The 24,616-nt window shown below is 37.4% G+C and overlaps 1 protein-coding gene across 4 annotated transcripts in view; it reads left to right on the top strand.

The window, feature by feature from the left end:
- LOC131486637 (phosphatidylinositol 3,4,5-trisphosphate 3-phosphatase TPTE2-like) overlaps positions 1-24,616 on the top strand; it is a 166,476-nt gene that overhangs the window by 77,334 nt on the left and 64,526 nt on the right. For all 4 annotated transcript variants that reach the window (XM_058686548.1, XM_058686554.1, XM_058686542.1 and 1 more), the window contains 5 exons: positions 863-1,024; positions 3,514-3,633; positions 5,129-5,228; positions 5,368-5,431; positions 6,610-6,674. In XM_058686548.1, the coding sequence (XP_058542531.1) occupies positions 863-1,024; positions 3,514-3,633; positions 5,129-5,228; positions 5,368-5,431; positions 6,610-6,674 (511 nt within the window). The remainder of the gene's footprint in view (positions 1-862; positions 1,025-3,513; positions 3,634-5,128; positions 5,229-5,367; positions 5,432-6,609; positions 6,675-24,616) is intronic.

Genomic DNA, 24,616 nt, shown 5'->3' on the forward strand with positions numbered 1-24,616 from the left:
TCTTTAAGTGTTTTTATTAGACACTTTATTTGTCTAGAAATACTCCTTAATTCTGGGACCATTTTACTCAGGCTTCTTCTCTACATGATAGTAAGATTTATTTCATGCTATGATACAGAGTCACACAATATACTTGCTTCCTTTTAAATTTATAATATTTTAATTTGCATTGTAATTTTTAAAAAGTATTTTGAAGGCTAATGAATGTATCTTCATAGATTATACAAGTAGTGTACTCAGTTTATGAAGAATGTGTTTAGATATGAGAGGAAGGCTTAGGAGGTACTTTAGAGTTTAATCATGTATATAGTATGATTCCTTCTCATGTGCCTAGCACTGTGCTAGAAGCATCTATTAATATATAATCATATACTTATTGAAAATCTCACTGATAAAACATCGTAGTGGTCAAAGAGGTCTTTTAAGGTTATGTTAGTCATGCTTTCACTTGGTTTTTATTGCTATATTTGTAAAAGTTAATCAGTATGAATGTGGTTTTATTTTTTATGAGAAATTGGTAGAAACCCCTTAAAAAATTCTCAGATTTTAAGAAGAGTTCACAAGTGGAGACGTGTAATTTTAATTCAGGTTGCCTGTGCTATCTTGGAGGGCTAGTCTGATATGTCTTTTATAAAAGGACATGATAACATGAAATGGTGTGGGGGAGATTTTAATTCTCTAATAACTGCTTCCATTGGGCGAAAACTTAGTAGTTTTTTTTGATATTTTAAGGCAACACAGTATTCCCTACCAGTGGATAATTTAATCCTAAATTACATTTTGTTATCAGATCGTTGACCTAAATATAGTCTAACTTTAGGAGTGAAAACCATTTAATCTTTATTCTGTTTATCTGTTGTAGAATATTTGGAATTTTGCTTGTCTTTGTGGATATGTCCCTCGTCATTACAGACCTGCTTGTCACTAAAAACGCAATATATATTCCTGCGGAAATTCATTTAATTTCTTTAGCTATTTCTTTATTTTTTGTCTTGGATGTTCTTCTTCGAGTATATGTAGAAGGGTAAGTTTCACTGATTTTTTTTACCTATTATAAAGCTGTTTTGTACTGCTCTGAGAAGCATCCCAAAATAATTACCAAGTCAACCCAACCAAATGTGAATGTGTTCCTCTTTGTTAAAGAGGAGGCATGGTCCACATGGTCCACGAGAAAACAATCCAAATCCCAATTTCTACTAGAGTGGGCTTTAATATTATTGTTGCAACTGATACTCTAGTTTCCAGCAACTTATTATGGATAGTTCCTTCAACAGGTAAAGCTTAAAGGGTTTGCAAAATAGAGCCAGGCAGCTGATGTGTCTACATGTACATTATTTTTTAAATTATTTTTTTAATGTTTATTTATTTCTGAGACAGAGACAGAGCATGAGCGGGGGAGGGGCAGAGAGAGAGAGGGAGACACAGAATCCGAAGCAGGTTCCAGGCTCTGAGCTGTCAGCACAGAGTCCGATGTGGGGCTCGAACTTAAAAACCGTGAGATCATGACCTGAGTTGAAGTCGGTCACTCAACCAACTGAGCCACCCAGGCGCCCCTACATGCACATTATTAAAAGGAATATGTGTGTGAAGTACAAATGTAAACTCTCCCTGAGAGTTGAATCTAAATAAAAGCTGACAGTGTATTAAATACTAAATAATAGGTCTGAACAACCCCTACCTCAGTTAAAATAAAAATTTATGTTAAGGTATGTGAGAATCAAACTCAACGCCCAAAAACCAAATAATCCAGTGACGAAATGGGCAGAGGACATGAATAGACCATTTTCCAAAAAAGACATCCAGGTGGCTAACAGACACATGAAAAGATGCTCCACATCACTCATCATCAGGGAAATGCAAATCAAAACTCCAATGAGATACCACCTCACACCTGTCAGAATGGCTAAAAGTGACAACTCAGGAAACAACAGATGTTGGCAAGAATGCAGAAGAAGGAACACTTTTGCACTGTTGCTGGAAAGGCAAACTGGTGCAGCCATTCCAGAAAACAGTATGGAGTTTCCTCAAAAAGTTAAAAATAGAACCACCCTATGACTCAGCAATTTCACTACCAGGTATTTATCCCAAAGACACAAAGATGCTGATTCAAAACACATGCACCTCAGTGTTTCTAGCAGTGCTATCAACAATAACCAAAGTATGGAAAGAGCCCAAATGTCCATTGACTGATAAATGGACAAAGATGTGGTATAGATATATACACGATGGCGTATTACTCAGCCATGACAAAGAATGAAATCTTGCCATTTGCAAAAACGTGAATGGAACTACACTGTATTATGCTAAGTGAAAGAAGTCAATCAGAAAGACAAATACATGATTTCACTCGTATGTAAAATTTAAGAAACAAGCCGGATGAACATGTGGGAAAGGAAGGAAAAATAAAATAAGATAAAAACAGAGGGAGGCGAACCATGAGAGACTCTTAACTAGAGAGAACAAACTGAGGGTTTGTGGGAGGGGTGGTGGGTGGGGGGATGGGCTAAGTGGGTGATGAGCATTAAGGAGGGCACTTGTTGGGATGAGCACCGGATGTTATGTGTAAGTGATGAATCCCTGGATTCTACTCTAGAAACCAATACCACACTATATGCTAACTAACTTGAATCAAAATAAAGAAAAAGATAAGTTATAAAGTTTCCCCCCACCCAAAAAGTTACACAAGAGCTCTTAAGCATGTTCATCCCATCAACAAGGCTTGGTGGTGAGGCAGCAGCTGTTTTTCTCTACTTGCTGGCTTTATGGAAAGGTGGATCAAGTGAACCAAGCCCTGGTCATGTCAGCTGTGGGAGGCAGGGACTAATTCCCCAGCCTCATTTCATCCAGAGCATTTTAGAAGCCTGCTTGTCTCCTCTCCTGCTGACCTGCTATACTCACACTTTAGGGGAGGACTTTTTACCTCCAGATTACTCAGAGCCTGGTTACCTCAGAATTGGAGGGAGGTTTCCCTGGGACATCGTGTCCTTGCCTGAAGGGAGCCAGTATTGGGGAGGAAAGCAAAGTGGATGGAAATTCAGCTTTGCACAGTGGAGGCCACTAGCCCATTGGGATTCTACTGTAGCTGGAAAGCCAGATGATGAGTTTACAGGCCAAATTAGGGAGCCCATCTCTCTCTCACAAACTCCTCTTTTACACTCATCACAGCCAAGTGGCTCTAAGGCCGTGACAAATTTGGCTTCTATTGCTCAGCAGGACTGCCAAATATCCCACTTTTCTTGTCCGATATGTGAAAGCAATGCTTGCCTCTTGTTCAGTGGTTTGGTCATATCTCTTACTATACTTGAATTGCTACATTGATGCTTTTGTCATTTGTATGTATAAAGTAGGATAGAATTTGGATGTCTTCCCTCTTAGTCTAGTCTAGTAAATGCATTTTAAAGAATCCATTAAGTAAAATTCTTAATGGGATGAGTCAAATAATTTGTGCTCTTAAAATATCCCTATCTCCTCTTTGAAGGAGCATAAACTAATGTTTTTTGTTTTGTACTACAGGATACGACTATATTTTTCTGATATACTTAACTGCTTAGATGCTGTCATCATTGTAGTGACTCTACTGGTTGATATAATTTATATGTTTTATGACCTTAAGGTTCTTAAAGATATCCCCAGGTAAGAAACATATAATCATTTCTCTTAAAGTTTTCATTTTTTCCCTTTTGTTTTTTTCTGGGTGTGGGGGGGGTGCCTTTCTGTGGCTTTCCATTTGTATAATCCTTCTAAGTCTGAATGTGTTGAATATGAGCCAATTAAGTTGCCAAAACTGAAATATTTAGAAAAATTTCCACATACTTGGACACTAAAGCATGGTTTATTGGGAAGTGTGAAGGGTGTACACATTAAGCACCTTTAGCTGAATAAAGAACATGGAACACCAAAAGAACAAACTGGGAACTTGGCCTCTTGTACCTAATTTAACTTTTCTACGTTTTGAAATTCCCATTGAGTTTCAATCACAAGTTCCTTACCTGAAATTCCTGGGTTTTTCCTGTAATCCAGAGTATTGGTTTGATCATATGCAACATTTGAGAGACTCCCATCATGATTCTCCTAAAAAGGAACAAGTAGAACAGAAAACAAGGTGATATAGGTAGCACCATGGAGGTGGAATCTTACAGTATAGTTGAAATGAAGAAAGCTGAAGCAAAGTTAGAACTGCTTAGCTATCAGGAAACTAAAATGTGTATAAGTGACTGATGGCTTTCCCTCCTTTCTTCCTCTCGCTACCGTGGCAATGAGGAAAAGGAAGGAGATGTGTATTGGGATATAGATGTTGGATGACTCGCTCATTAGTCCAGCACCTTCTTTCTGCACTCCAGTAACCCAGGACTTTAATTCAGGTCCCAACAAAACTTCATATCACATGACAGGCTTTTGGAATTGTTTTGAAATAAGTGGATCCAAGTATGGTCCTCTGGCAACCTCAGTATCACCTAAGAACTTGCCAGAAATGCAAAAGGAAAAACATCTCCAGCCCCATTCCAGGCCCACTGAATTATGTGCACACTCAAGCTAGAGAAGCACATATTCAAATCATCAGTGGTCTGCCATGTTTTTTTCTGATGGTAGGAGAGACATGAGCTAGTACACTTGGGAAGTATCTCAGTCTGCTGCCTGCCTGATGTATGTTAGCAGCTGTAGTGAGCCTCTGTTATGGATGGGAATAACAAAGGTGAACAAGAACGCTCAGTTTCTTTTGATGGGAAAATGACTGACAAATGCTTGTCTTAAGCCACAAAAGTTCAGTACACAAATTCTAAGTCTATCTTATAACTATTTCTCTCTCTACCAGAGTTTCTCAACCTCAGCACTATTGAGAGTTTGGACCAGATAGTTCTTTGTTATAGGGGCTGTCCTGTGCATTGATTGGTGTTTAGCAACATTCCTGGCTTCTGCCCACTAGACACAAGTAGCATACCTTCACACACAGTATGATAATGAAAAATATCCCCAGACATTGCCAAGTATTCCCTAGGTGGGTGGGTAGGAGACTTGGTGGGGGGTTGTGTATGTGCAAAATCACCCTGGTTAAGAACAAGTCCTCTGGACTTGGTCCATATTGACAAAATCCTGTTTCTAAAGCAAAAATTGATCTTTTTACTGTTAGATTGGCAATTTTATTTCAATCTCTACGACTTATTATTCTGATAAGAGTTTTCCATCTGGCTCATCAAAAGAAACATCTTGAAATGCTGGCCAGAAGGCTGGTAAGTGGCCAAAACATACTTATGATTCAGAAAATGTTTGTTTCAGGAAATACTGGCAAGGGTTGTAGATATCTATATAACATTCTTTATTTTACATTGATTTTTGTTTTGCAAGTTAATGATTGTTTTAAACTCTTAGGTTTCAGAAAACAAACGGCGATACAAGAAGGATGGATTTGACTTAGACCTCACCTATGTTACTGGTTTGTAAAGTTCAACTGTTTATTTATATTCACTTCGAATCTTTCTTGTGTGTAATTATGTTCATTTTGTTCTTATTTTGTCTGAGCCATGTTCTTTCAAAGTTTATTTATTCATTTTGAGAGAGCGTGTTCATGTGTGAGTGGGGGAGGGACAGAGAGAGAGAGGGAGGGAGAGAATCCCAAGCAGACACCATGCTGTCTGCCCAGAGCCTGATGTGGGGCTCAATCTCACCGTGAGATCATTACCTAAGCCAAAATCAAGAGTCAGGCGCTTAACTGACTGAGCCACCCAGGTGTCCTCCCGACCTTTTTAAAGTGTATTTATTTATTTTGAGGAGCCATGTTATTTCAAAGCATTCTTTACCCATGAAGATATGAGCCACTGTGGTAGTGCAAGATATTTGTAGTTTACTCCTCCTGACAATGGAAAATCTGCTTTGATCTCTCAAATCCGGGCTGCTTGGTTACAGGAAATTGAACGGATTTCCAGCTGGCTCCCTTTGTTTGGTTTGGAATTTGAGTCCTAGTTGTTTTCCTGTGTTGCAAGGATTTCAGAGAGTCCTCTTCTCTTCCTCAAACCCTAGACAATAAGGGGTCTCAAGGTTTCTGAGTCAGAAGCACTGGAAAGCACCAATGCCACCATTCCTGGAGCCCAGATCTCTTATTTTTCTTTGGTGTTTAAATAAGAAATAAATTCCCACTATAGGTCAACACAAATTTGTCACATATGGCTGGAACCAGTTGAGTGCTAGGAACACAATGTGAGTTTAATGGTCATTGGATAATTTAAATTTTTTTTTCAACGTTTTTTATTTATTTTTGGGACAGAGAGAGACAGAGCATGAACGGGGGAGGGGCAGAGAGAGAGGGAGACACAGAATCGGAAACAGTCTCCAGGCTCCGAGCCATCAGCCCAGAGCCCGACGCGGGGCTCGAACTCACGGACCGCGAGATCGTGACCTGGCTGAAGTCAGACGCTTAACCGACTGCGCCACCCAGGCGCCCCTATATTGGATAATTTAATTCGTTGTCTTGGTTATCTGAAAGGTAGTTCTGTCATTCTCAATCCTGAAAGTTCTTTTCTATGAAAAAGAAGTCTGATTACATATATAATAAGCTCTCATATATTGTTTCACATCTATAATGACATTCATAATAATGACTCTTTTGACTTCCAGAGCGTATTATTGCCATGTCATTCCCATCTTCTGGACAGCAGTCTTTCTATAGGAATCCCATTAAGGTGAGGATATTTACACAACAAATGTTCATATTTCTCACTAAACATAGACTACAGAGTCGTAAGTGTACCACTGGCTCAGAGATGGCAGTGTTGTAAAAATTTGCTCTCCCAGGTAAAAAATTATAAAGGATCGATAGCAATTAGCTTTTTCTATGTAATGAAGCATGCAAAAACTTAATGGCTTCTGGCATTAACCATTTACTTAGTTCATAGTAATGGGGTTTCCAAATTTGAACTTGGGTTGGGCTTAACTGAGTGGGTCTGCTGATCAGGGCCAGGTGTCACTAATCACAGCTGGGCTAATGTATCCATCTGTGGGCAGCTACTTGGAATCAGGATTGGCTGGTCTAAAATGGCCTGGTTGGATGGCTCCACATGATGTTTCACTCTCCAGCAGACTAGTTGGAGGCTTGTTCACATGGTGGCAGTGGCAAAGATCCCACAAGTAGCAAGCAGAAGAATGCAGAGCCCCTAATGGCCCAGGTTCAAAACTAGTATTATATGGCTTCTACCTCATTCTATGGTACGAAGCAAATTACAACTCAGTCCAGATTCAAGGCGTAGAATAGACCGCATCTCTTGCTGGCAGGAATTGCAACAAATTATGGCCATTTTTCGTAGTCTATCATGGGGAGAAGGATGGGAATTCTTTAGATAAAATGTGTGTTCTTAGGTTGAGATCCTAAATTATAGTGGAGGCATACTGCTTTAGAGTCTGTGTATTAAATAATTTCAAACATAAAATGATATGTAATATGAAACTCCAGTTAAAAGCCATTGTTTAAGGAGTTTGCATATGTGTGTGGCTGTGTATTCATTAGCGTAATTTATATCTTTGTTATATATTAATACAGTGTAATTACATACATATATGTATACGTCTACATATAAGTCTGCATATATACATGCATGTATAATTATAGTTTTGTCAAGGCATAACAAATACTGTCAATTCCACTTACCTTAAGTGGATTTTGATGAGATTATATATAGGTCTATATGCATGTAACCAACACCCCGAACAATATATAGAACATTTCTTGCTCTTTTTCAGTCAATATCCCAACACACTAGAGGTCATTGCTATTCTAACTTCTGTTACCACAGATTAGTTTTACTTATTGCTGAATTTCACATAAGTGGAATCATAAAATACTTCTTTTTTGACTGGCTTTTTATGCCCCAAATCTGAGATACATTTGATATTTTTGTACAGTTCTTACAACATTTATATATTATACTTATTCACTATAACACTAAAATGTACTGCTTTCTAGAATCCTGTATCAAAAGCTTAAGCATTCAGTTCACATACAGAAATCATACAATCATACACCACGTCACAAAGACAGCAATGGTGTTATATTCTATAACATCTACATAACAGAAAATATAAAACTCAAAAAAGATACAGCTAAAGAAACCAGCATAAATTTGGCAACCAGTAATTTTGACAGGGAAGTCGTACAGCTTGCATGACTTTAAACACGTGAATTGAAAATACTGCATTTAGGGGGAGGAGTTAAGATGGCAGAGGACCCTAGGGGGACCCTACGCTTGCCTTGACCCTTGAGCACAGCCAGATAAATATCTAATCATTTTGATCACCCAAGAAATTGATCTGAGGACTTAGAGAGCAAAACTGCACAATTAGAGATGGAAAAATAGCCACATCGTGGAAGGTAGGAGCCTGTGGAGAGTTGATTTGGGGGAGAAAAGAACTACAGGGGCCATGAAGGTGAAGGAGCCCTGATCATGGAGAGAAGAGTGAGTGAGAAACAGAGTGAGAGAAAGAATGAAAGTGCATGCAGAGGAATGCTCAAGAAAAACTCTTCCCCCAAACCATTGACTGGAAAAGGAAGAGGGACTGACTACTGCAAGTTTTTATAAGCAATGGAGTGCAAAGTCTGAAGTTTTGGAGTCCCTGCCAGCACCAGGGTCATGCCTGGTGGGCTTGGAGTTAATCTGGTGAGGAATGAGGGCAGAGACCTGTGAGTGGATAGTGCGGTCCGAGGATCCCCTGCATCACACAGGGATAAACAGTTGCCCTGCTTAGAGTGCATTTGGGAGAGGTGGCATGGCCTTTCCAGGGAAAAAAGAGCTGGCACCACCAAAGTGCTGCCCTATTCCCTAGTGTAGGAGCAAAGAATACCAGCTAAGGGCAGCAAACCTTGGTGCTGGCTTTCCGTTGCACTTTACCATAAACTCCAAACTGCTGCATGGTCACACAACTGATTTCTGGACAAACCAGCACTGGCCACAACTCAGTGAGACCCTCCCTCAGAGAATCAGTATGGGTCTACCCCACATAGACATCTAAAATTTGGAGTTTTGGAGCCCGGCTACATTCCTGAGATAAAACACAGACTTCTGCTACTTGGCAGACAGACAACTTGGGTGCAGGGATCTGGCAGAAGTCAGGGACACAAGAGAGTGATTGTTTGGCTCTTCTGTGTGAGCTCCCTGAAGATTAGCAGGCATGAGCTCCATGCTCCAGGGAGGAGAGAGTGGGGTCATGTAATTTTTCCCCTCCCCCCATCAGCACTGACCAAATCAGTGAGCAAAACAGCGCCTCCCAATGGAGGCTGAAGCTGTTTACACCAAACCCAGCCACCCTGCACCCAGTAGGTGCATCTCCACTAGGGCACGTTGGCCTGAGAATGGGTGCAGCAGGCCCCACCCCCAGAAGACCCGCATAAACCCCTTGCATGCACCAAGTCTAGTGATCACAGAGTGCTGCTGCAAACTTCAACTCTAGGGGAAAGAGAATCTAGCTTTTTTTTTTTTTTGAGATCTAGCTTCTTTTAGCAAGCAGACCAAAGCACAACTAGTATCTAGCTTCTGTGGTTTTGCTTTTTTTGGGTTTTTTTGGGGGGGCACTTATTAACATAGCCATTACTCTCAGGAGCAGGAATACAACAGGCTTTCCTAACAGTCTCTCTCTCTCTCTCTCTCTCTCTCTCTCTCTCTCTCTCTCTCTCACACACACACACACACACACACACACAGTGAGCCAGACAAATGACAAGACAGAAAATTCACCCCAAAGGAAAGAACAGGAAGAAGTCACAACCAGGGGTTTAATCATTACAGATACAAGTAAGATGTCTGAACCAAAATTTAAAAGAATAATTATAAGGGTACTAGCTAGGCTTGAGAAAAGCATAGAAGACACTAGAGAATCCCTTACTGCAGAGATAAAAGAACTAAAAAATGAGTCAGGTTGGAATAAAACAATGCTATAACTGAGATGCAAACTGAATGGTGCAATGACATTGACGATGGGTGAAGCAGAGAAATGAATCACTGATATAGAAGATAAAATTATGGAAAATAATGAAGCTGAAAAAAAGAGTGAAAGAAAGGTATTGGATCATGAATGTAGACTTAGGGAACTCAGCAACTCCTTAAAGTGTAATAACATTTGTATCATAGGAGTCCCAGAAGAAGAGAAAGAAAAAGGAGTAGAAGGTTTATTTGAACAATTTATAGCTGAAAACTTCCCTTATCTAGGGAAGGAAACAAACATTGGAATCCAAGAAGCACAGAGAATTTCCATTAAATTCAACAAAAGCCAGCCATCACCAAGATATATCATAGTGAAATTCACAAAATACACAGAAAGGGAAAGAATCCTGAAAGCAGCGAGGGGAAAAAAGTCCTTAACCTATAAGGGAAAACAGATCAGGTTTACAGCAGATATGTTCATAGAAACTTGACAGGCCAGAATGGAGTGGCATGATATATTCAGTATGCTAAATGGGAAAACTCTGCAGCCAAGAATACTTCATCCAGCAAGGCTGTCATTTAGAATAGAAGGAAAGATAGAGTTTCCCAGACAAAAACTAAAGGAGTTTGTAAGCACTAAACCAGCCCTGCAAGAAATATTCAAGGGACTCTTTAGAGAAAAAAAAAGACCAAAAACAACAAAGACCAGAAACACCAGAGAATGTCACCAGAAACACCAACCCTATAGGCAACACAGTGGCCCTAAATTCATATCTTTCAATAGTCACTCTAAATGTAAATGGACTAAATTCTCCAATCAGAAGACATAGAGTATCAGAATGACTAAAAAAACAAGACCCATCTATATGCTGCCTACAAGAGACTCATTTTAGACCTAAAAACGTTTGGAGATTGAAAGGGAATGGAGAACCATATGTCATGCTAATAGACATCAAAAGAAAGCTGGAGTAGTTATACTTATATCAAATTAGATTTTAAACCAAAGACTGTAACTAGAGATAAAGAAAGGTATTATATCACAATTAAGGGGTCTATCAAGAAGATTAACGATTGTAAATATTGGTGCCCCCAACTTGCAACACCCAAATATATAAATCAATTAATAACATAAACCCCTTGATAATAATACAAGTAGGGAACATTAATACCCCATTAATACAGCATGGACAGCTCATCTAAGCAGAAAATCAATAAGGAAACCATGGCTTTGAGTGACACAATGACCAGACAGATTTAACAGATCTAATTGGAATATTTCATCTTAAAGCAGCGGAATAGACATTCTTTTTGAGTGAACATGGAACATTCTCCAGAATAGATCACATACTGGGTCACAAATCAGCCCTTTTTGTACAAAAAGATTGAGATCATACCATGCATATTTCCAGAGTACAATGCTGTATGACACTTGAAGTCAACCACAAGAAAAAATTTGGGAAGATCACAAATACTTGGAAGTTAAAGAATGACCTACTAAACAATTAATGTGTTAACCAGGAAATTAAAGAAGAAAAAAAATACATGCAAGCAAATGAAAATGAAAACACAGCAGTCCAAAACCTTTGGGATGCAGCAAAGGTGGTCCTAAGAGGGAAGTCTATTACCATACAGGTCTACCTCAAGAAGCAGGAAAACTCTGAAATACACAATCTAACCTTACACCTAAGGAGCTAGGAAAGGAACAGCAAATAAAGCCCAAAGCCATCAGGGGAAATAATAAAGATTAGAACAGAAATAAATAATAGAGAAACAAAGCAGAAACAGATCAACAAAACTAAGAGCGGGTTCTTTGAAAGAATTAACAAAATTGATAATCCCAAGCCAGACTTATCAAAAAGAAAAGAGAAAGGACCCAAGTAAATAAAATCACAAATGAAAGAGAAGAGATCACAACCAACGCCACAAAAAATACAATTATAAGAAAATATTATGAAAAATTATATGCCAACAAACTGTGCAATGTGGAAAAAATGGACAAATGTCTAGAAACATACAAGTTACCAAAACTAAAACAGGAAGAAATAGAAAATTTGAACAGACCCAAAACCAGCAAAGAAATTGAATCAGTAATCAAAACTCCTAATAAACAAAAGTCCAGGGCTGGATGGCTTCCCAGGGGAATTCTACTAGAGTAAGAAGAGTTAATACCCATTCTTCTCAAACTGTTCCAAAAAATAGAAGTGGAAGGAAAACTTCCAAACTCTCTCCTACAAGGCCAGCATTACCTTGATTGCAAAACCAGACAAAGACCCCACTAAAAAGGAGAATTACAGGGCAATAATCCCTGATGAACATGAATGCAAACATTCTCAACAAGATGCTAGCAAGTTGAATCAAACAGTACATTAAAAGAATTATTCACCATGATCGAGCGGGATATATTCCTAGGCTGCAGAGTAGTTCAATATTTGCAAATCAATCAACATGATATACCACATTAATAAAAGAAATGATAAGTACCATATGATCCTCTCAATAGATGCAGAAAAAACATTTGACAAATACAATATCCATTCTTGATAAGAAAAAAAAAACCACAACAAAATAGGTATAGATGGACCATACCTCATCATAAAGGCCATATACAAAAGACCCACAGCTAATATCCTCAGTGGGGAAAAACTGTGAGAGCTTTTCCTCTAAGGTCAGAAACAAGACAGGGATATCCATTCTCACCATTACAATTTAACATAGTACTGGAAGTCTTAGCCTCAGCAATCAGACAACAAAAAGAAATAAAAGGCATTCAAGTTGGCAAGAAAGAAGACAGACTTTCACTCTTCGCAGATGACATGATACTCTACGTGGAAAATCTGAAAGACTCCACCAAAAAATTGCTAGAACTAATACATGAATTCAACAAAGTCACAGGATATAAAATCAATGTACAGAAATCTGTTGCATTTCTGTACACCGATAATGATGCAACAGAAGAAGAAATCAAGGAGTCAATCCCATTTACAATTGCACCAAAAACAATAAGACACTTACAAATAAACCTAACCAAAGAGGTAAAAGAGCTGTACTCTGAGAACTATAGAACTCTTATGAAAGAAATTGAAAGAGGACACAAAGAAATGGAAAAACATTTCATGCTCATGGATTAGAAGAACAAACATTGTGAAAATGTTTATACTACCCCAAGCAATCTACACATTTAATGCAATACCTATCAAAATACTACCAGTATTTTTCGTAGATCTAGAACAAACAATCCTAAAATTTGTATGGCGCCACAAAAGACCCCAGATAGCCAAAACAGACCTGAAGAAGAAAAGCAAAGCTGGAGGTATCATGATTCTGGATTTTAAGCTACATTGCAAAGCTGTGGTCATCAAAACAGTATACTGGCACAAAATAGATCAATGGAACAGGACAGAATACCCAGAAATGGGCCCACAACTATATGATCAATTAATCTTCAACAAAGCAGGAAAGAATATCCAATGGGAAGAAAATCTCTTCAATAAATGGTGTTGAGAAAACTGGACAGCAACATAAAGAAGAATGAAAATGGACCACTTTTTTTACACCATACACAAATATAAATTCAAAATGGATGAAAGACCTAAATGTAAGACAGGAAACCATCAAAATCCAAGAGGAGATAACAGGCAGCAACCTCTTTGACCTCAGCTGCAGCATCTTCTTACTAGACATGTCTCTGGAGGCAAGGGAAACAAAAGCAAAAACGAACTAAGACTTCATCAAGATAAAGTCTTCTGCACAATGAACAAAACAATCAACAAAACTAAAAGGCAGCCTATGGGAATGGGAGAAGATATTTGGAGATGACACATCTGATAAAGGGCTAGTATCCAAAATCTATAAAGAACTTACCAAACTCAACACCCAAAAAACAAATAATCCAGTGATGAAATGGGAAGAAGACATGAATAGACATTTTTTCAAAGAAGACATCCAGATGGCTTACAGACACGTGAAAAAATGCTCAACATCACTCATCAGAGAAATACAAATCCAAACCATAATGAGATAATACCTCACACCTGTCAGAATGGCTAAAAATAACAACTACAGATGTTGGCAAGGATGCAGAGAAAGGGGAACCCTTTTGCACTGTTGGTGGGAATGCACACTGGGACAGCCACTCTGAAAAACAGTATGGAGATTCCTCAAAAAATTAAAAGTAAACATATTCTATGATCCAGGAATCACACTACTGGGTATTTACTCAAAGAATACAAAAATACTAATTTGAAATCATACGTGCACCCGTATGTTTATTGCAGCATTATTTACAATAGCCAAACTATGGAAGCAACTCATGACCATCAATAGATGAATGGATAGATATGGATATATATGGGTATGTAATGGAATGTTGTACAGCCATAAAAAAGAATGAAATCTCACCATTTGTAACAACATGGATGGAGCTAGTACAGAGAATACAGGTTGTTACCAGAGGGGAGGCAAGTGGGGAGATGGGTAAAATAGGTAAGGAAGATTAAGAGTACTCTTATCCTGATGAACACTGAGAATTATGGAACTGTTGAATTACTATTTATACACCTGCAACCAATATAACACTTTGTTAATTACAATGGAATTAAAAGTTAAAAATAGAAATAAAAGATCGCAAAATGTTAATTCATGGATTCATTTTAATAATTTATATATTCCTTGAATTTTTTATGTATATAATCATGTCAAATTACTTTCTTAGTATACTTTTAGTTTTTTTCTTTCTTTATTGAATTGTCTAGGACCTCCACTTGTAATGTTGACTCGTACTAAGAGCAGATACCATTCCTTGTTCCCAAACTTAAATGGAAAGAATTAGAAATTCCGCTATTAAAATGATGTTTTACAGAAGTCTTTTGTACATGTTCTTTACCAGATTAAGAAAGTTTTATTTATTTCTAGTCTGCTCGAAGTTGAATCATGAATTGGTGAACGTGTCAGATACTTTTTCTATGTGTATGGAGATAATGAAAGGTTTTTCTCTGTTATTCTGGTATTTTCAAATGTAAAGCCAACCTTTTTTATTCCTAGAATAAGCTCCCCTTTGGTCTTAATATATTATTTACTTATCACTACTTTCTATTGGCTAATATTTTATGTACAACTTTTTGTATATGTTAATGAGAGATATTGACCTTCAATTTTCCATTCTTTTTGTTTTGTTTTGGTTTTGTTTTGTTTTGTTTTGAGAGAGAGAGCAAGCAAGCAAGTGGGGGCAGCTGGGAACAGAGGGAGAGGGAGAGAGAGAATCTTAAGCAGGCTCCGTATCCTGTGCAGAGCGCATTGCGGGTCTCAATATCACAACCATGAGATCATGACTGAGCTGAAAATAAGAGTTGGGTGCTCAACTGACTGACCTACCCAGGCACCTCTTTCTTTTTTTACTCATGTGTAGTTGACATACAATGTCACATTAGTTTCAGGTATACAGCATAGTGATTTGAAAAGTCTATATGTTATGCTGTGCTCACCACAAGGGTAGTTACCATCTGTCACCATAAAACACTATTATACCATTGACTATATTCCCTATGCTGTGCCTTTTATCCATATGTCTTACTCATTCCATAACTGGAGGCCTGTATCTCCCACTTGCCTTCATGTATTTTGTCCATCCCCACACTCCTCTCTCCTCTGGGAAACATCAATTTGTTCTCTGTATTTATGGGTCTGGCTCTGCTTTTTGTTTGTTTGTTTTGTTTTTAGATTCAAAACACAAGTAAAATCATATGGTGTTTGTTTTTCTCAGTCTGACTTTGACTAAGCAAAATACCCTCTAGGTTCATCTGTGTTGTTGCAAATGGCAAGATCTCATTCTTTTTTATGGCTCAGTAGTATCGTGTGTGTGTGGGTGTGTGTGTGTGTGTGTGTGTGTGTGGGTGGGTGTGGGTGTACAACCTCTTGTTTATTCATTCATCTGTTGATGGACACTTGGGTTTCTTCCACATCTTAGCTATTATGAATAATGCTGAAATAAACATAGAGGTACAGATAATCTTTTTGAATTAGTGTTTTTGTTTTCTTTAGGTAACCCAGTAGTGAAATTACTGGATCATACAGTAATTTTGTTTTTAATTTTTTGAGGAACCTCTATACTTTTTTCCACAGTGGCTGTACCAATTTGCATTCCTATCACCAGTGCTCAAGGGTTCCTTTTTCTCTACATCCTCATCAATACTTGTTATTTCTTGTCATTTTGATTTTAGCTATTCTGACGGGTGTAAATATCTCATTGTGGTTTTGATTTCCCTGATGATAAGTGATGTTCGGCATCTTTCATGTGTCTGTTGGCCATCTGAATGGTCATCTATTGGTCTTTGAAAAATGTTCATGTTTTCTTCCCATTTTCAATTGAATCATTTATTTTTTTGGTGTTGAGTTGTGTAAGTTCTTAATGTATTTTGGATATTAACCCCTTATCAGATATTTCATTTGCAAGTGTCTTCTTCTATTCAGTAGCTTGCTTTTTTGTTTTGTTGCTGATTTCCTTCACCATGCGAACGCTTCTTGTTTGGGAGTAATCCCAATGGTTTATATTTGCTTGTGTTTCCCTTGCCTGAGGACACATATCTAGAAAGATATTGTTATAGTTGATGTCAAAGAGCATATTGCCTATGTTTTCTACAAGGGGTTTTATGGTTTCAGATCTCACATTTAGGTCTTTAATCCAGTGTGTTTATTTTTGTGTATGGTGTAAGAAAGTGGTCATTGCATTCTTTTGCTTGTAGCTGTCCAATTTTGTCAGTACCACCTATTGAAGAGACTGTCTTTTCCTCAGTGTATATTCTTGCCTCCTTTTGCCCAGATCAATTGTCCCTATAGGTGTGGATTTATTTCTGGGCTCTTTATTCTGTTCCATTTGTCTATGTGTCTATTTTTGTGCTAGCACAATACTATTTTGATTACAACAGCTTTGTAGTGTATCTTCAAATACAGGATTGTGATACCTCCAGATTTGTTCTTTTTTCTCAAGGTTCCTTTGGCTTTTGGGGATCTTCATGGTTCCATACAGATTTTAGGATTATTTGTTCTAGTTCTGTGAATGATGCTGTTGGTGTTTTGATAGGTATTGCATTGAATCTGTAGACTGCTTTGGGGAGTATGGACATTTTAACAAGATTAATTATTCCAATCTATGAGCCTGGAATATCTTTTCACTTACTCCTTTTTTCTTCAATTTGTTTCATCAGTGTTTTTTTTAAATGTTTATTTATTTTTGATAGAGATTGAGAGCTCTAGCAGGGGAGGGACAGAGAAAGAGGGAGACAGAGGATCTGAAACAGGTTCTGTGCTGACAGCAGACAGCCCAACATGGGGCTTGAACCCACAAACTGTGAGATCATGACCTGAGCCGAAGTCGGATGCTTAACTGACTGAGCCACCCAGGCGCCCTCATCAGCGTTTTATAGTTTTCAGAAAACAGATCCTTCACCTCCTTTTTTAAGTATAGTTTTAGGTATTCTTTTTGGTGCAATTATCAATAGAATTGTTTTCTCTTTCTGCTATTTCATTATTAGTGTACAAAAACATAATAGCTTTCTATGTATTAATTTTGCATCTTGCAACTTCACTGAATTCATACATACTAATAGCTTTTTGGTAGGGTATTTAGGATTTTCTATGTGTAGTATCATATCATCTGCAAATAGTGACAGTAACTTCTTCCTTACCAATTTGGATGCTTTTTTTTTCTTTGTCTTATTGCTGTGGCTAGAGCTTCTAGTAACTAGTATGTTGAATAAAAGTGGTGAGAGTAGACATCCCTATCTCATTTCTGATCTTAGAGGAAAAATTCTCAGTTTTTCACCACTATGTATGTTTGTCATATATGACCTTTATTATGTTGAGTTATGTGCTCTCTAAACCCATTTTTTTTAGTTTTATCATGAATGAAAGTTGAATTTTGTCACATGATTTTTCTGTACCTACCAAGATGATCATATAATTTTTATACTTCATTTTGTTGACTTGGTATATCACAGTGATTGATTTGCGAATATTGAGCCATCCTTGCAACTCCAGAATATATCCCACTTGATCAAGGTAGATGATCCTTTTACCGTATTATTGAACGTGGTTTGATAATATTTTGTTGAGAATTTTTGCTTCTATGTTCTATGTGATATTGTTCTGTAGCTTTCTTTCCTTCCTTCTTTCTTTCTTATAATGTCTCTGGTTTTGGTACCAGGGTAATGCTGGCCTCATAGAATGTAGTTCAAAGCTCTCCTTGCTTTGATATTTTTTGTAATAGATTAAAGAGAATTGGTATTAACTTTTCTTTAAATATTTGGTAAATTCACCTGTGAATCTATCTGGTCCTGGAATTTTGTTTGTTGGGAGTTTTTTGATTAAGAGTTCAATTTTGTTAGTAGTAATTTGGTTTTCAAATTCATATTTCTTCCTGATTCAGTTTAGGAAAATTGTACGTTTCTAGGAGTTCATTTATTTTTTCTAGGTTATCCAATTTGTTGGCATATAATTTTTTGTAGTACTTGCTTATAATCCTTTGTATCTCTGTGGTGTTTTTTGTTACCTCTTTTGTTTCTAGTTTCATTTGGTTCCTTTTTTTTTTCTTGATCAGTCTGACTAAAAATTAATTGATTTTTTTTTTTTTTTACATTTTGAAAGAATCAGCTCTTCATTTCATTGACCTTTTCTATTCTTTAAGACTATTTAATTCATTTTTGCTATGATTTTCTCTAAAAAAAAACAAAAAAGGCATGAGTAGGGAAGGGGCAGAGGGAGGGGAAGAGAGAATCTCAAGATCTCAAGTACACTCCACATCCAGTGTGGAACCAGAGATGGGGCTTGATCTCACAAATGTGAGATCATGACCTGAGCTGAAATCAAGAGCCAGACACTTAACTGACTGATCTACCCAGGTGCCCCTCTGTTCTGATTTTTATTAAATCCTTCCATCTACTAGTATTGGGCTTTATTTTTCTTTTTCTAGTTTCTTTAGGTAAGTTTAAACTGAAGTTTTTCTTATTTCTTCAGGTCAGCTGGTATCTCTATAAATATTCCCCATTAGGACTATTTTCTCTAGGTCTCAAAAATTTTATTTATTAAAAAATTTTTTTAATGTTCGTTTTTTTTTTTGAGAGAGACAGAGAGAGAAAGTACAAGAAAGGGAGGGGCAGAGAGAGAGGGAGACACAGAATCAGAAGCAGGCTCCAGACTCTTAGCTGTCAGCCCTGAGCCCGATGTGTGGGCTTGCACCCATGAACTGTGAGATCATGACCCGAGCCGAAGTCAGATGCTTAACTGAATGAGCCACCCAGGTGCCCTTCAAAGATTTTAGACCATTGTATTTTCATTTTCATTTTCATTTGTTTCCATGTATGTTTAACTTTGGTTTTTGTTTTTCTTGTCAACTCATTTGTTGTTTAGTGGCATGTTGCTTAGCTTCCACCTATTTGGTTTTCCAATTTTTTTCTTATGATTGATTTCTATTTCATCCCATTGTGATTAGAAAAGATATATGATATGGTTCAATATTTTTAAATTTATTGAGACTTGTTTTATAGCCTACTATGTGATCTATCCTGGAGAATGTTCTGTGTGCATATAAAAAGAATATGTGTTGTGTTGTATTTGTATGGCATGTTCTGTATTTATCTGTTAGGTCCATCTGACCTAATGTGTTGTTCAAAAATACTGTTTTCTTATTGATATTCTGCCTATATAATCTACTAGAGTGATGTAAGTGCTGAGTTAAAGTCTCCTATCATTTTATTACTCTTTCTTCCTCTATGTCTGTTAAAACTTGCTTTATGTATTTAGGTTCTCCATTATTGGGTACATAGATATTTATAATTGTTATGTCATCTTGTTCAACTGACTCCTTTATCATTATGCAATGCCTTTCTTCGTCTCTTGTTAGTCTTTAAGGTCAACTTTGCGATGTAAATGTTGCTACTGTGGATTTTTCTCCCACTTCCTTTTGCATGAAATATCTTTTCCATCCATTCACTTTCAGTCTGAGTGTATCCTTATATCTGAAGTGAGTATCTTGTAGGCAAAATATATATGAGTCTCGTTTTTCATCCATTCTGCCACCCTATGCCTCTTGATTGGAGCATTTAGACAATTTACATTTTAAAAAATTGTTTTTAAGTTTATTTATTTATTTTGAGAGAGAGAGAGAAAGCACAAGTGAGGCAGGGGCAGAGAGGAGAGACAGAATCCCATGCAGGCTCCATGCCATGAGCGCACAGTCAGATGCCAGGCTTGAACTCACAAACTGTGAGATCATGACCTCAGCAGAGATCAAGAGTTTGACACTTAACTAACTGTGCCACCCAGGCACCCCTAGACCATTTACGGTTAAAATAATTATTTTCAGTGTGTACTTAATGGCATTTTTATTGTTTTCTGGTTGTTTTTATAGTTCTTCTCTGTTATTTCTTCTTCCTCTCTTTCCTTCAGTTTATGACTTTCTGTAGTGTTATGCTTGGCTCTCTTTTTTTGTGTATCTATTATAGGTTTTAGGTTTGTGTTTACCATGAAGTTTGTATATAACATTTTAAGTATATAACCGTCTATATTAAGTTGATGATTATTTAAGTTCTAACATATTCTAAAGGAATTTTTTTACTCCTTCCTCCATGTTTTATGTATATGTTGTCATATTTTATATCTTTTTATTTATAATTTTCTTCTAATTATGGCCTTTTTGTTTCCACTTTAAAAAGTCCCTTTAACATTTCTTATAGGGCTGGTTTAGTGGTGATGAACTCCTTTTGCTTTGACTGAGAAACTCTATCTCTCCTTCAGTTCTGAATGAAAGCCTTGCTGGTGGAGTATTCTTAGTTGCAGGTTTTTTCCTTTCAGCACTTTGAATATATCATGCCACTCCCTTCTGGACTGCAAAGTTTCTGCTGAAAAATCAGCAGCTTGTGTATCCAGACCCCGCTCCTATCCACACTACCAAGGTGAAGAGGGGACATAAACCATGACACGGAACAGCCTGTCCAATCCAGAGAGATTTCTAGGAGTTCCCCCATCATTTGGCAGAATTCTAGGGCTAGATGTTTTATATTCTAGTTGCCTGTTTAAACTATGGCTTTTTTCTGTGCCCCAGGGCAGATGAATCTCTTCTTGGACCCACAGTTTACAGCATCATTACTGTGTCTCCCTCTTTCTTGCTGTTCTCTGTGTGATTTGTCTACCTTTTGTTGTGCGGAAGCTGTTCAGTCAGCCCTCAGTTCTGCAAGAGGAATTATTTTATTAGTATGTATAAATATGGTCCATGGAGAAGATGAGTTCAGGGTCTTCTTATATCACCACCTTGGAATGGAATCTCAATTTTCCTTATCAGCTGGTCTACAATGACCGTACCTGGGGTACCTCATATCTGCTCCACATAATTTCATCCTCCATTAGGCTAGCCTGGGTGTGTTCTTATGTGATGGCAAAAGATAAGAGCTGGAGCGGAATCTTGCAAAAGGCTTTTGCAAGTTCCTGCATTGTGGCATTCCACTGACTAAACCAACTCATGTGGTAGAGCACAATGTTGGAGAGCAAGGGCAGTACAAGGCAGATGCAGGGAAGGACAAAGTATTTGGACAATAAATGAAATCATTCTACCTTATCCTAAGGCATGGAAACTCTTCTATACATGCAAAAATGTTTCAAACAATAACTAGTACATATTTATAGTCTTGAGATTGGGGCAGTCGAATAAAATCCATTTGTAAATGTTCAAAAAGGTCTTGAGGAGAGTGTGAACTCTATCTTATCTATGTTATGCTGTTTATGAATAAGACATGATTCTACTACTTTGCCAATTTTGAAAAATTTTCTAAACCTCTGTTGAATGAAAGGATAAACTACTTTATTCTTCCCATATGGGAATAGTTTTGGAGTAATTTGACCAGTACCCATTGGATGGATCATGTCACTTCAAGACAGTCATCCTCAAATTTCCAGAATCTATGTCTAGGAATAAAGCATTCTTTGCCAATATTGCTTTTCAGTAAGTTGAGGTGATGACTGTGAATTAATTATAACTCGTCTAAATTGGTTCACTTTTCTTTTGTCGATTTGGTGGTGATAAATATAAATTTAGCAACATTCAATATTAGCTAGGGTGTTAAAAAGCCACAAACTTCATTAGCTTGTAAGTCAAAGCAAAGACATTACTCTTGGTTTCTAGGGTGGTCTCTAGACTATTGATTTTTTTTCCATTATTAGAGTGTTATCTCCATAGGATATTGATGACATTCTAGTAAGTCATGATCTTTTTATCATTTTCAATCAACATATATGAAGAAGAGGTAATATATCATCAGTTTTCATAAAATCCATAAATCATGAACCACCCCAAAAGCATATCTACTATCCATATGAATATTTATGGGATATGGCTCAGAGGTAGAGCATTTGACTTCATATGAGTATTTTGCCCCCTCTTTTTGCCAGAATGCAGGCTCATGTCTGAGCTATTAGTTCAGCTACCTCGGCAGACTGAGAATTCAGCAATGGAACAGCTTCAGTGCTTGCGTGTTCAATGATAACAACACAAATCCTGCACAGAGGATGCCTTTGTCATTTTTAAGATAAAAGCATCTGCAAACTAATCTAACTCAAGTCTGACTAAAGAGTGCAAGATTCAGATCTTGGCATAATTAACTCCCGACAGAATGCTAAGCAATCATGTGGTTCCCCTTCGCTCTTAAGAGAGAATACATTTGCAGAATTATAGTGTTAACAACAGTGAATAGTAATATGCAGAGCAAACAGTGGAATTTCATAAGTGGTAAATTTACTAACAGAAATGTCAAGTGTTGCCTAGAAGTAGCAAGGATTGTACATATGTGGGAATGAAGAAGCAAGCACTCTCATGGGAATGTCAACAGCCTGGCCACTGCTGCCACCACATTCTAGCAATGAGGGTGTACCTTCATCTCCAAATCAAGGAAAATGCTAAGGTAGACAATAGGCTTCTGGTCTAAGGTGTTCTGTTTAGGTAATATTTGAGTTAATATTGTGTGAACACACCAGAGAGAAGGGTTTGGCACATTCAGGATACCCAAAGCCTTTTTGTTACAAAAAGGCTTTCAAAGAGTAGACAGCATTTTTCGCTTTCACATCCCAAGGAAGAGTTTCAGGAATTGTAAATTTAGTAAACCCATGCAAAGGCTGAGCTATTGAGAAAAAGGAGATCTACATTACCTACAGTCCTAAAAAACTTAGTTATCTTTTAGTTTTTGACCTGGGTTCAGTTGGATATTCTTTATTCTGTTTGAGGATGGAAACTATCCATCTATCCTCAAAAATGTAGTTTCTTCCTCAAAAAGTTAAAACCAGAGCTACCCTATGACACAGCAATTGTGCTACCACATATTTACCCAAAGGATACAAAAATACTGGTTTGAAAGGGCACAGGCACCCCGATGTTTATAGCATCATTATCAACAATAGCCAAATTGTGGAAAGAACCAAAAAATCCATTGGCCAATGAATGGATAAAGAAGATATACATGTGTGTACACACACACACACACACACACACACACACACACACACACACACACACTGTGATATTACTCAACCATCAAAAAGAATGAAATCTTGATATTTGCAATGACATGAATGACACTAGAGTGTATTCGAAGCAAAAATAATTTAGAGAAAGACAAATACCATGTGATTTCACTCATAGGTGGAATTTAAGGAACAAAAGAGATGAGCAGAGGGGAAGGGGAAAAAAGAGACAGAAGCAAACCAACCATAAGAGAGACTTAACTACAGAGAACAAACCGAGGGTTGATGGAGCCGGGGGTGGGGGTGGGGTGGGGGGGGTGGGGGTGGGGGGGTGGGCTAAATTGTTGATGAGTATTAAGGAGGGTACTTGTGATGAACACTGAGTGTTATATGTCAGTGGTAAATCACTAAATTCTACATCTGCAACCAATTTTATCGTATATGTTAACTAACTAGAATTTAAAAACTTGAAATTTTTAAAAAAAATGTGCTTCTTGGCAGAGTTGAACTTTCTTTTATATGCTTTTTGTCTCTATTCAGCTAATTAGTTTAAGAGGTATTTGGAGTCCTCAGATAAACTATTTAAATCAGAAAACACAGCAATAAATTGTCTATGTATTGAGTCAAGAATGGACTCTTGGAAAAAACTCAAATTCTTGAGTTTTTTTTAGACATATAGAGAACTATGAAGGTGATTTTTTTAAGTCCCAAGGCTTAGCCATCCAGGCATATTAATTTTTTCATAAAAAATAAAATACTATCGTTAAGTGTGGGTATACTAAAGAAGGTTGCACATAAAGTAACCACTGTGACATATTTACTTGTTGAAGGAATGAAGGGCAAGACGGTATTCTAATGGTTGCATTATATTTCATTGGTGCTGTAATCAACCTCGAATATTGGGTATTTAGGTGTCACCAATATTACTAATGCCACAACAGAGGCATAAAGACACAAAGACGTAAAACCTTTTCTGGATAGATTCCTAGGAGTAAAGTGACCTGGTTATGGAGTATTGAGTATTTTTAGGGTTCTCAAAATATATTGCCAAATCCAAGGGATTGTGTTAACAATGAATCAAATGTTTTATTTTCATGCCCTCTTTGCCAGCATTGGATTTTGTCATTAAAAAGGAAAAGGCTAGGGGCGCCTGGGTGGCTCAGTCGGTTAAGCGTCCGACTTCGGCTCAGGTCACAATCTCGCGGTCCGTGGGTTCG

The sequence above is a fragment of the Neofelis nebulosa genome, chromosome 1, assembly GCF_028018385.1.
Source record: "Neofelis nebulosa isolate mNeoNeb1 chromosome 1, mNeoNeb1.pri, whole genome shotgun sequence".
Taxonomy (NCBI): domain Eukaryota; kingdom Metazoa; phylum Chordata; class Mammalia; order Carnivora; family Felidae; genus Neofelis; species Neofelis nebulosa.